General features: G+C 50.3%; 1 protein-coding gene across 1 annotated transcript; it reads right to left on the bottom strand.

Moving 5' to 3' along the window:
• Positions 1-394: 394 nt before the first annotated feature.
• Positions 395-4,614, bottom strand: LOC311434662 (nuclear GTPase SLIP-GC-like). Its single transcript, XM_084514981.1, has 6 exons — positions 4,247-4,614; positions 3,533-3,665; positions 3,012-3,120; positions 1,836-1,972; positions 1,046-1,136; positions 395-600 (listed from the first exon to the last, which is right to left on the bottom strand). Exons 1-6 carry the CDS (start codon positions 4,435-4,437, stop codon positions 533-535), a joined length of 729 nt encoding a protein of 242 aa, XP_084371107.1. The 5' UTR covers positions 4,438-4,614; the 3' UTR covers positions 395-532.
• Positions 4,615-11,698: the final 7,084 nt, after the last annotated feature.

The raw sequence follows: 11,698 nt of genomic DNA, 5'->3' as shown, positions 1-11,698 counted from the left end.
AACTGCTAACTATTGGGACTGCTGCATGGGACGCTATGCAAGTGTCTGATATCTGGCCAGGAGATTAAGGAGAAGGGGAAAGCTGAAGGACGACTAAAAGACAAAGGTTGCAGAGGACGCTGCACAAGTCTCTGACATCCAGCCAAGTTGGACAAAGGAGAAGGACAAGAGGGAGGAAGACTATGAGCCTTCAGCACGAGAGACCCCCAGAGGGACCACCAGAGACTGATACGCATGCTCCAGTAGGAGGGTTTGGATTTGGAAACTACTTATAATAACCCTTTTTTTTTAAGAAGTATTAATGAATATGTATCAGCCTAGGGGCATAAAAACCAGCTGCTTGATGTAACTGGTGTGCGTCTTGGTGGAGCAGAGACTCCCGGCGCACCCAGCGCTGTTTGCTTACCTCTATTTCCTTAATAAATTGTAAACTTTGATTGTAACCCCATTTGGGACTTAGCCATTTATTACAAGAGCAAGCCACCAACATGAATAATAAAACCACATCATCGGAGACAATTCCCACGGCTCTCTAAGCGACTTTGGCTGATTGCAGGGCCTTGTGAATGTTGATGATGGTGAAAAATTCTCTCTGTAAGTCTGCAGGAACAGAGGAGCCTGTTAGAGCGGGCTGGACATCTGCCCCTTGGTCCTGGGAAGCCTGCCCCTGCCTCTCCTGCTCTGGGGAAGGGGGGAGATTCCCCCAGGGCAATCCCCCTGGGAAGCCAGGTGGTATTTATTTATCCCCATCACCAAACACGTGCCCACACCAAATTATGGATGTGGGGACTGAAGCACAGCGAGAGAAGAGCAACTCGCAGGGGAGCTGCTGTGGGGCAAAGCCACAGCTGGGATGTGGGCACCCTGCTGGCCTGCAGCATCTTCCTCTGATGCCCAAGGGAACGCAAGGAAAGTTCCTCGTGGCTGGGCCTGCAGCCCTGGGCACCCTCCTCACCCTGTCAGCCACCCTCTCGCACCCCCAAAACGGGGAGGAAGGAGTGCAGGACCTGCACGAACAGCCCCAAAGCCGTGCTCGCGGCCATACCTGGCAGCTTGCCGTCCAGCTGGTCCCACGGGCAAAAGACCAAGCCGAGAACGCTGGAAAAGTCCTCCTCCAGCTTCCTGGGGATCTGCTTCTGCAAGCGCCAGGCAGCCAAGCACATGAGCAGGGGACAGGGCTGAAGCCCCCCAGTCCCTCCCAGCGCCCGTGGGGACCCTGGGACGGGGAAAGCTCGGGGGCAGCCACCCCCCACCTCCATCCAGCCAATTCGTTGCTGCGGGTGCTGGTGCACAAGAAGGAGAGCCCAGCTCGATATTTTGATAAGGGTTAAGGATTTCCATACAGCTTTTCAGAGCAGAGCCTCTCTGGTAAAATGAGCCACGAGAGCCCACCAGGGCTGATGGGCTCCGGGGGGTGGAGGTGGCAGCTTTGAGCTCCTCTAAGCCCCTTCACCCAAACTGTGGTTAACGTGGGGAGAGGAGTGAGGTGGGTACCAGTTACAGGGAACTGCTAGACCAGTTACAAGTCTGCAGGCAGCCCCTCCAGTACAGGAGGGTCTACACATTGGTGCCTCGAGCTGAACTTGGTCCCTAGTGGTGATGTGCAATGGATAAATGATGTTAAACACCTCTGTGCTTCTGGAGGCTGCTCTGCTGCTGAAAAAGCAGGGCCAGCAGTGGCCTACAGCACACATGAGAACCTGCTGAAGCCAACATCTCCCAAGGAAATTCCTTCCCGTTATCACACGCATTCACAAGATCCTTTTTGGAGCATTGTCCCCTACCCACAAGCACTGACCATGGCTGGAGGGAGGTCCCCAAGGCGCCCACCGTACCTGCATGTCCTGGAGGTGCCCTTTCATGCTCTCCTCGGCTCTTTCAAACATTCCTCTCTCCACCTCTCTCGTCACCCCGGTGCTAAGGATGGTTTTCATCCGCTGGAAGGCTTGTAGTCCTCTTACCGTGGCCGCCTCTGTGGCAAAGAGGGGACTGTCACACGGGGATCCAGAGCGAGGACACAGGTGCGGACAAGGGGCAGGACTTTGCTTTGGGAAAGGGACAAGAGCACAGCCAGAGTCTTCTACAGAGGGAGGCCAAGCTGCTTGTGCTGGGGAGCTGATTTAACAGAGAAAAGAAGCCCCTCGTGCTCCTCAGGGCGCAGAAGCACCCGTACAGATCAGCCCCGAGCTGCGGGAGATGCTGCCAGAGCCCTGCTCTTTGGGGCAAGAAACCTTCACGCACGATTTCCACCTCCTGGCTCTCATGGAAAGGACAGGACCAATTTGCATCACCGGCTTTTTTGACTCCGGGCCCAAGCCCATTTCCCTGCACGTTTCGCAGGCTCTAATTAAACAGGGATGTTCCCCAACAGGAGCTTGTTATTTTTCCTCTCCGTATTTTTTTCCCCGTGCCCCACGAATGTTTCCAGAGGTCAGAGAAAGAGCAGCTGGCTGTGAGGAGAGCTCTGTTGGGGTGGCCCGTCCCCAGGACACCTCCCTGCTTTGGCCCAGCAGTGCATTTCCACAACTAACTGCCCCAGGAATTAAGGTGTCTTCCTAAAGCCAACGCAAGCAACTTCTGGATTTGGGGTTTTGAACTGTTTCGCTTTCCGACTGTGCCACCTACTGATAGGAAAGGAAGGAAAATCCAAAATCAGACAGATTCAGCAGCTTATTGCTTTAGCATCCTTCCTCTCCTTCCTTCAGAGGCAGTCAGTCTAATAAGAATGAATTACTGCTAGACAATATCCATGATTTACAAAAAATATAGGAAATAGAGTAAATCAGGGAAGGAATTTTCTCTATTTGTGCATGATCTACTTTGGATTTCAGAAATCTCTCTGAGTTGATGACCAAATAACAGATAATCCTTTTGCCCCGTAGATTTCTTCGCAGCCTTTCTACAGGTAGGTGGTAAGCCTGGGCCCTTCTTCTGAGCCCTTACTGGGGTTATTCTGTGAAAATCAAAACCTCCAGGGACAAAGAGGAAAAAAACGAGGTGGCTGGTCTTACCTTCATAGCAGAGCAGCAGGTCATTTTGAATGGACGCTGCAAGGGACTGGTAGATTTCTGCTTTCCTCTGCAGGATGAATTTTTCAGCCTCAGCGACGATGAAGTCTGTCTGCAGGAGTAAGTTCAAATGTTTGCCCACCGGTGCTTCAGTCATACAAACAAACTCAGCTAACAACTTCAGAATAAAAATCTCAGAATGATGGCCTAAATATGAGGGTGTCGTTCACCAGATGACCGGGACAGTTGGTGCCAGCGGGCATCACCTTTCTGCTGTGCCCTGAATTAACACGGCAGAAGGCTGGCTGGGACGTTTTATGCCAGGACTCAGGAAAGCCTTCAGCCTCCTGAAGATCACGCTCACTAGAGACCTTGTGGAACTGCTCATGTGGCTCCTTCTCACCTCTCCAGGAGCTTGAGACAGAGCTAATCACCTCCCCAGGTCCCACGGAGGCCGTGCTTTCCCCCTTTCCTTCTCCCATTGCTCGTTCCTGCTCGCACAGCCCCCTTCAAGGTGAGCTCACCTCCTGCTTGAGGAAATGGAGCTGGTTGCTGTCAGCTACCAGTTGCATCCCAACTTCCTGCAGTTTCTGCTGCACGGCGTTTTTGAAAGCTTCCAGGCAGATTTTCAGCGTGGAACGGGTGCTCATCTGGATCCTGCGGGGCGGGAAATTCATCGGGAAGGACAAAGCCAAAGACGGATCCTCCCCACCCAGCAGGGCAGGACGTCCATCCAAAGCCAGGGAAGGGCAAAGCAAGCTCAGCAGCACGGTTTCCATGCTTCCTTCGCCTTTAGCTAGACCAGACAGAGGATGTGGTTATTTTTTCTTTGCAAAGGAACAAATGCTGCACGCAATGGGTTTTCCCTTCATAAACCCCATCAGGGTTTATGAAGGGAAAAATAGGGAGAAAGGGAGAAAAAATGATGCTGATCAAGGCTAAGCGAGGAGCAGCTCGGTGCACTTGTCCTGACACCACAGCCTGCCCTGTTTTCCTATTCAACTGCCTCCCATAAACAAAATAATAAACAAAAAAAGGGAGGTTCAACCTATGTCACAGAGCATTGTGGTTAGACATTTGGAGAGGTTTCGCAGTGCAAGGCTTTGGGAGCAGGCTGCTTGGGGAGGTTGAAAGGTCCCAAAAGCGGAGGCGGGTGGGAAGCAGAGAGACAAATCCCCAGCAGCAAGGAGCTGCTCGGCCCTCCTGCTGCACCCCCGGGGCCCTGCCTGGCACCTCACCTGAACACCTCCCCGAAGCTGGGGTCGATTTTCCTGTAGATGGGCTGCGCCAGGGCGTCGTTGATGTCGATCCTGAGGAAGGTGCGGGAGGCGTACACCCCCTTCTTCAGGCACACGGCCTTCAGGGTGCGGTGGTAGCCCTGGTGCCCGTGGCTGCGCTGCGGGACGGGAGGCGCAGGCCGTGAGGCCATGAAAACAGCCCAGGAGCAAACTTGCAGGGGGGGAAGGACGGGGTTTCCAGCTAAATTTTTGGAGGCTGGGGCTGCGTTGGACCAAAGGAACCTCAAGCCAGCCCAGCAGCCGCTGCTGAGGCCTCCTTTCCACGCAGCTCCTTCCTACCACCCTGGGGCAGAGGAGGTTGTTTGTTTTTTTTTTTGGGGTGGTTTTGCTTGGCTGGGAGGCAGCTGGCCAAGTCCCCACCCCAGAGATTTTTGCAATGTTTTAGCTCGTTTCACCAGGAAGGGCATTTCCACGACTTCCAGGTCACTGCCTGAGCTGCCAAGCTGCCAACATGGGCTTCCCCTTGCCGGAGGCCAACTTTTGGCTACGCCACCCCCGAGCAATGCTGCAGCAGGGCTTGTGCTCACGTCCCTGTTCCTTGCACCCCCAAGGACCAGCATCCAACGTGCTTCCAAGTGCTGCTGTTTGCATCCAGGCTCCAGGCAACAGAAAGGAAAAAGCAAACCGTGCCCCGCACATCTGCAGCCCCCCAGGACACTGCTAGCCCCCAGGGCTAGCACAGCCCCTGCCCGGGCACGCTGCCACCCAGCTAAAACCGTCCTGCAGAGACAAGCAAAGAAATGTCACTTGGTGTGGGGGTCTGGCACAAGCAAGCTAGTGCACTTGAAGACTTCGAGCACCAGGAGGCATTTCCCCATTGCACAACAGTGGTTTGAGCCTTGGGTGACAGCCAAATAGGGTTGCAGGGGACCTGCTGCTGGTTTTAGGGCATTGATGCCACGCAGCCCAGCAGGTCTCTTTGTCCTTTAAACTGTCCTTGGTGGTTCGTGACTTGGTGTCCTTGGAAGTGCGTGACAGACTGAAAAGAAGGGCTGTTTTATCCAAGTTTTGAGTGGTGGTTCCTAATATATGGGCCTGGCGGTGTATCTTGTGATTCTATTTTTGCTCTTAAATGCTTTGTGACAAGAAAAAGGCGGGAGCATTATCTAAGTAACTAACAGTTGAGAAGTGTTGGTGTATTTGCTGTGGTGTTTGGTCAGTTTCCCAAGTACTGATTCATTTCTTTGGTGGTTCGGGCTTGAGCCCTGGGAATTTGGTAAGAACGGGGAGTGTGAGTTTATTTAGGTATCAGTACCTTTTAAACCCCCATATTGACGGATACACAGGAGTGATTCCTTGTTTTGTATGGGCTTACTAACAAAGTGCATGAGAAAAATGCTTGAAATTCAGTCCTGTTGAAATGTGAATTTTTGTGGAAAAGGTGGTAATGTTTGTCTAGAAGACTGAAGGCCGTGTGCTCCAGCTGTTTTCCTGAAGTTCTGTGGATTTATGATTGAAACGGGGCTCTTTAATAATCTGAAATAGTAAAGTTTGTATGTGGGAAGAAGAGTTTAATCGCAGAGAATTGGGACATTTGGGAAGAAGATTAGGAAAAGATAGTAAAAACCCGCAGTAAAAAGGTTTGCATGGAAATTGAAAGAAAGGACAAGTAACTAGTAAAGAATAGTAATAAATAAATAAATAAATAAAAGGGAATGGGAAATCAAGGAAACGGGTAATATCCAAAACAAAGACGTTTTAAAGAAAGCCTCCTTGGGTGCATATTGGCACATTCGAAGAACCGGGGGCACAGAAAGCAAGGGGACTTTCACTAGGTATTGCAATCAGTGGTGGCCACTATATAAACTAAACGGCCACTTTATAGATCAATCGACTATAACACTATCTTGCAATTAATGTTGTTTTTGAGGAGAGAAGGAAAATAGGATTAAATGTCTCATACTGGTATGTTGTTTCAGCATCTTAGAGGAAAAGAGTGGAATTAAGTTGGCCCCTGACTGAGCCTTTGGTGTTGGCAGGAGAAAAGTACAGGAGAAAAATAAAGGAAGGGTTAAAAGAATTGCTGAAGGTGTGGCATGTAGTATTTAACAGAGCTGTTTGAAGTTGAATGAGCAGGCAAAGAGGATGTAGGAATGTTAATAGTTCTGCCTCAACAGGAGGCTGTGATCCCAAAATCACCGGTGTGAGCTCTTTGGGGCAGAGGGACCATGACAGTCCGAGAGTTGTCACGGAAACAGAAAAGCAGTTAACCCTTAAAACAACCTGAGTTTATGAGTGAGCTCAGATTGCCAATGGGACCGCTCAGGGAGCTGTTGACAACTGCATTCCCCTGACGGACCCCACCCTGAGACTACAGTCACCCCGGAAATAATGAACGGTAAATACCAAAATCTGGTTAAATTGGGAATGGAGAATCTGTTCCAACAAAATCCAGAAGAAACCCCTATGGAATTTTTGGACCGACTGGTCCAATGGAAAACAAAACAAAACAAACAAACGAAACTGGAGAAAATAGGGGCTAAGTCAGAAGAAGGAAAATGGACACTGCCAGACAGGTGAGAGATATTGCCAAAAGCTTATGCAAAGCAAATATTGGGACGTTTGCATGCACAAACACATTGGGGTACAAAGGTGTTAAGTGATCATTTACTAAAACAATTTGGTTGCATTGTTTGTTTTTTTTTGAAATAGCAAAGCAAATTACATAACCGTTGCTTAACTTGTCAGAAGATAAAAAAGAAAGTGTTTCAACAAGCAGCCACAGGGGGGAGAAACAAAACAAAACAAAACAGCTTATAGGCCTTTTGAGAAAGTACAAGTTGGTTTCACTGAATTGCCCAAAGTAGAGAGGATAAAATATCTATTGTTAATAGTAGATCATTTAACACAATGGGTAGAAGCTTATCCCATAGCACGAGCTACGGCACAAATGGTGGTAAAACTTCTATTAGAACACCTGATACCTAGATATGGGATAATCCAGGCCATTGATTCTGATCAGGGCACACACCTTACTTCTAAAATAATAAAATTATTATGTCAATCATTAGGTATTCAGTGGGAATACCATACTCCATGGCACCCACAAAGCTCAGGGAAAGTAGAAAGAATGAATCAAACAATAAAACAACAATTGGCTAAATTAATGATCGAGACACAAATGCCCTGGACGAAATGCTTACCATTAGCACTTTTAAACATAAGAACTAAACCACACAGTGAGACTGGATTATCACCATATGAAATGTTATATGGTATGCCTTATTCTCAAGGGATGACTCTAGGGAACAATGTAGTTGAGGATCGTAGCATCCAGAAATATATAATTACTATTGGAAGGAGATTACAAGAGCTAAGAGAAATTGGAATGATGGCTCAAACACCACCTTTAGGATTTGCTGTTCATAAAATACAACCAGGAGACAAGGTCTTAATAAATAAGCCTGCAGGGAAGAATCACTGAACCCCCGATGGGAGGGACTGTACCTTGTTTTACTGACTACTGAAACAGCTGTGAGAACAGCAGAAAGGGGTTGGACCCACGCATCCAGAATAAAAGGACCAGTAACTACTGATACTTGGAGGGTTGAGTCTGCTCCTGGGGAACTGAAACTCAAGCTAAGGAAGAACTAATATTCTGGCAACGAGGCTCTGCATGAATTAAGGATGCCAAATAAAGGGGACAAGCCTGAAGGGAGGAAAGGGAGAAGGCAAGACCGGGGCAGGACCCTCCACTGTGGAGTGTATGGTCTACCGAGGGAGGCAACCCCTATGGGTATTGACTGCCGAGTGAGAGGGCCTCGACTGGACTGGAAGTAGTAATGAATATGTATTAGCCTAGGAGCATAAAAATCAGCTGCTTGATGTAACTGGTGTGCGTCTAGGTGGAGCGGAGACTCCTGACGCACCCAGCGCTTTTGCTTACCTCTATTCTTTTAATAAATTGTAAACTTTGATTATAATCCTATTTTGGGACTGAGTGATTTATAACACTTTGGTCTGTCTGTCTTTGGGAAGGCGGTACACAAATGGAAGAAAACTCTGGAGCTACCTGACCCTGCTGGTAATGAAGAATGCTTTGAGGAACGCTGTGAGGTATGTGGTGAGCCTCTCGCTAGGGACACGCAAGAGGGATCGAGCCTGCCGAATGGACATCTGAAGAGACCAAGCAGGAAGGAGCAGTGTGGGACACACTCCACACTCTCCAGACCTGTGGCTGCGATGGAGTAGGACAGGGGAAGTCTCTCCACACCCCAGATCCCATGTGGCCTCTGCCCCCATGGGCACAGCCACCTGCCCCAGATGCCCTTGACCAGCTTCAGAGAGCTGGGATGGAGCCACTGCCAGGCTGGAGGTGTCAGACCCATCTGCCCACTGAGGCAGGGACCGGCACCCTCGGGGGAGCTCAGCACCCTGCTGCAGCAGTGGGAAGGGGAGCAAGAGCTGGGGCTGCATTGCGGGAGGCTCCCCAAATGCTCTTTGAGGGACATTGAGAAACGGAGCCCTAGGCTGTGCAAAGGACCACACCCGCCCTGCTGTGCCCTTTCTGGGGCGCTGGCAGAGGCAGGGAAGCGTCCAGCAGCACAAGCCTCTTCCCAGGGCCACCAACCCAGCACGGGTGCTGGCTGGACACCCCTGGGGCTCACAGCCAGCTCAGACAGACAGGCCAGAGGAAAGGGCTGATAGGAGCCTCAAGAAGTTCCTTAAGAAGCGCAGGGTCCTGCCCCTGGGGTGGAGCAAGCCCAGCACCAGCACCTGCTGGGGCAGCCGGCTGGAAGCAGCCTGGCAGAGAAGGGCCTGGGGTCCTGGTGGGCACCGAGCTGAACAGGAGCCAGCAAAGGGCCCTGGCCACAAAGAGGGCTGCTGCTCTGTTGGGCTGCACTGGGCAAAGTGCTGCCAGCAGGGCAAGGGAGGGGATCCTGCCTCAGCACTGGTGAGACCCCGTCTGCAGTACTGGGACCAGATCTGGGCTCTCCAGATGGATTTCTGCTAATACAGAGACAGAAGAAAACGCCTTCCAGCTGGGAACTGGCCACCGCAAAACCTAGCCTGGGAACCAGAAGCTTCCTTGGAGAGGCACAGGGTGCACCCAGGAACTTTGTGCAGCCTGAGATACTGAAAAGAAGGGTCAGCAACAAGGAACTGAAACAGCAGCACCTCATGTGGAAAAGAGAAAAACATCCTGAGAAAGTAGGAATCGGCGACTGCTCTTGGCCGTTGCAGCTGGAAGAACCAGGGGGCACTGTGGGGAAAGCAGAAGCTGCCGTGGCGGGCAGGACACGTTAGGTTGGGTGTTAGGAAGAACTTCTTTACCGAAAGGGTTGTTAGGCATTGGAACAGGCTGCCCAGGGAAGTGGTGGAGTCACCATCCCTGGAAGTCTTTAAAAGACGTTTAGATGTAGAGCTTAGGGATATGGTTTAGTGGGGACTGTTTGTGTTAGGTCAGAGGTTGGACTCGATGATCTTGAGGTCTCTTCCAACCTAGAAATTCTGTGATTCTGTGATTCTGTGAGATTACAAAATATAAATAATATACACTATATACTGTGCATTATAAATAATATATACTAGATATTGTGCATTATATATCGTATACTGCATATTGTATACTATATATCATATCTGATATATCTGATATAACTGATAATCTGATATATCTGATATATCTGATATACCTGATATCTGAAATATATATTTATTTTATGTTATATATACTATATATTAGATATTAGATTATAATTAGATAATTAGATTATAATTAGATCATTAATTGTATAATATATGTTATATATTACATATTATATATTATACACTATAAACTACATACTATATATAACATATATTACATTTTACATGTTGCATATTATATATTAATAGTGGCACGTTCCCGTATATTAATATATATACTTTATATATATATACACACTTGCTACTATACTGTTGATTGCTGCTCCTATTGACAATATAGATCTATCTATATATAGTTACTTTCTTGGCCATAATTCTTAATGGCCTGTTATACATTTGCTTCATTAATTATGCGTACATTTGCTAGTGGTGGTTGGCAATAATCTGTAATCAGATGGGGAAATTTAGGGAATAAAGCCTCGGTGTCTGTGTATCACAGACCCCTCTGAACTCGCAGCCGTGATCTCCGTGCACCTGCAGGCCAGAAGGAGAAGGAGCAGCAGGCCAGGACAGCTCGCATCAAGGTTTCTCAAATAAAACTCCCATCATGAGCTCATTTCTCAAATAAAACCACACTCGTGAGCTGCCGCGGTGATTTTTACGGCCAGCTCAGAGCCCAGCCCCACTAGGACCTGAGTGCCCTCCTGAACCTCGCTGTGCACAGGCGTTGCCCTACCTGTGTCCCCAGATACGGGACAACCACACAGCAGAAATACATCCTCTATCAGGGACTGCAGCACCCACCGGACCTCCTCAGTCCCAAACCAGGGGACCTCAAACCTCGGCTGATGTGTGACCCCGCTCAGCCCATGCCTACAGAGCCTGTCCTCCCGTGCCCAGCCCTCCTGCCTTGGCACCACCGTGACGGGCTCACCCAGCCCCACAGAGCTTGGAGCAACCCCAGAGCCCTTCCCCAACCCCCCCTTTACTCCTGGCTGCCTGTAGCCGACTTGGATTCCCTGGGAAGGCAGCACCGCTCCCACCTTCAAGAAGAGCAAGAAAGGGAACCAGAGACCCCCCCAGCTCCTCGGTGCGGGGTCTGGGGGACGTGCCGGTGGCCCTGGCATCATCCCCCTATTCCCGGCCTCCTCCTCCTCTCTCCATGGTAACAGCAGACACAAAAACCATGGCAACCCCATGGCAACAGCACGGGGATGCCACCGGCTTCCGCAGCCAAAGGCGAGTGGATGCCTGGGCCACCGCGGAGCTGCGTTCCTCCAGGTTTGGTGGCCACCACCTTCCCACCCCGCTGTCATGAACACCAGTGGCTCCGGGTGGAGAAGGATTTGTCATTTTGGTCATTTCGGTCATTTCGGCCTCCTCCATCGCTGGGCTGGGGGGCAGGACCCCTGCCTGGCCCCTTTGTGGCGTAGTGGGGGAAAAATCCCGGTCAGAGGTCTGAAAAGAGAGCAGAAGAGCAGATCTAGCCCCATTTGGGGCCCTTTTCTGCTAAATCCTTCCTCCTTTTCCAAACCTGAGGGCCTGACCCTGCTGCTTCCAAGGGCTGAGGAGAGATGGGGTGCTGGTGGGGGGCACCCACACTGGGGAAATGGGGCCCCCACGCTGCTGACTCGAGCACCTATGCTCCTGTTGGGGTGCATCCCTTACCAGCAGCATATTTATCCTGGCTCCTAGTGACACCCACCCCAAAAGCACCCCAATCTCGTGACCCTGTTATCACCCCGTTGCCAGCCCTGCTGGGGTGTCCCCAGCACCGAGCACTGCCACGGAGCTGGATTTTGG

This window comes from Aythya ferina, assembly GCF_964211825.1.
Source record: "Aythya ferina genome assembly, chromosome: 3".
Taxonomy (NCBI): domain Eukaryota; kingdom Metazoa; phylum Chordata; class Aves; order Anseriformes; family Anatidae; genus Aythya; species Aythya ferina.
This window is presented reverse-complemented; position numbering and strand designations above follow the sequence as displayed.

Bases quoted from the DNA above. Each gene is read 5' to 3' on its own strand.
- LOC311434662 (XM_084514981.1), bottom strand. From the start codon at position 4,437: ATGGCCTCACGGCCTGCGCCTCCCGTCCCGCAGCGCAGCCACGGGCAC. The intron at 1,137-1,835 runs GTACGGTGGGCG...TGGCGCTTGCAG, and splicing joins GGCACCTCCAGGACATGCAG to AAGCAGATCCCCAGGAAGCT. The intron at 601-1,045 runs GTATGGCCGCGA...CTGTTCCTGCAG, and splicing joins GCTGGACGGCAAGCTGCCAG to ACTTACAGAGAGAATTTTTC.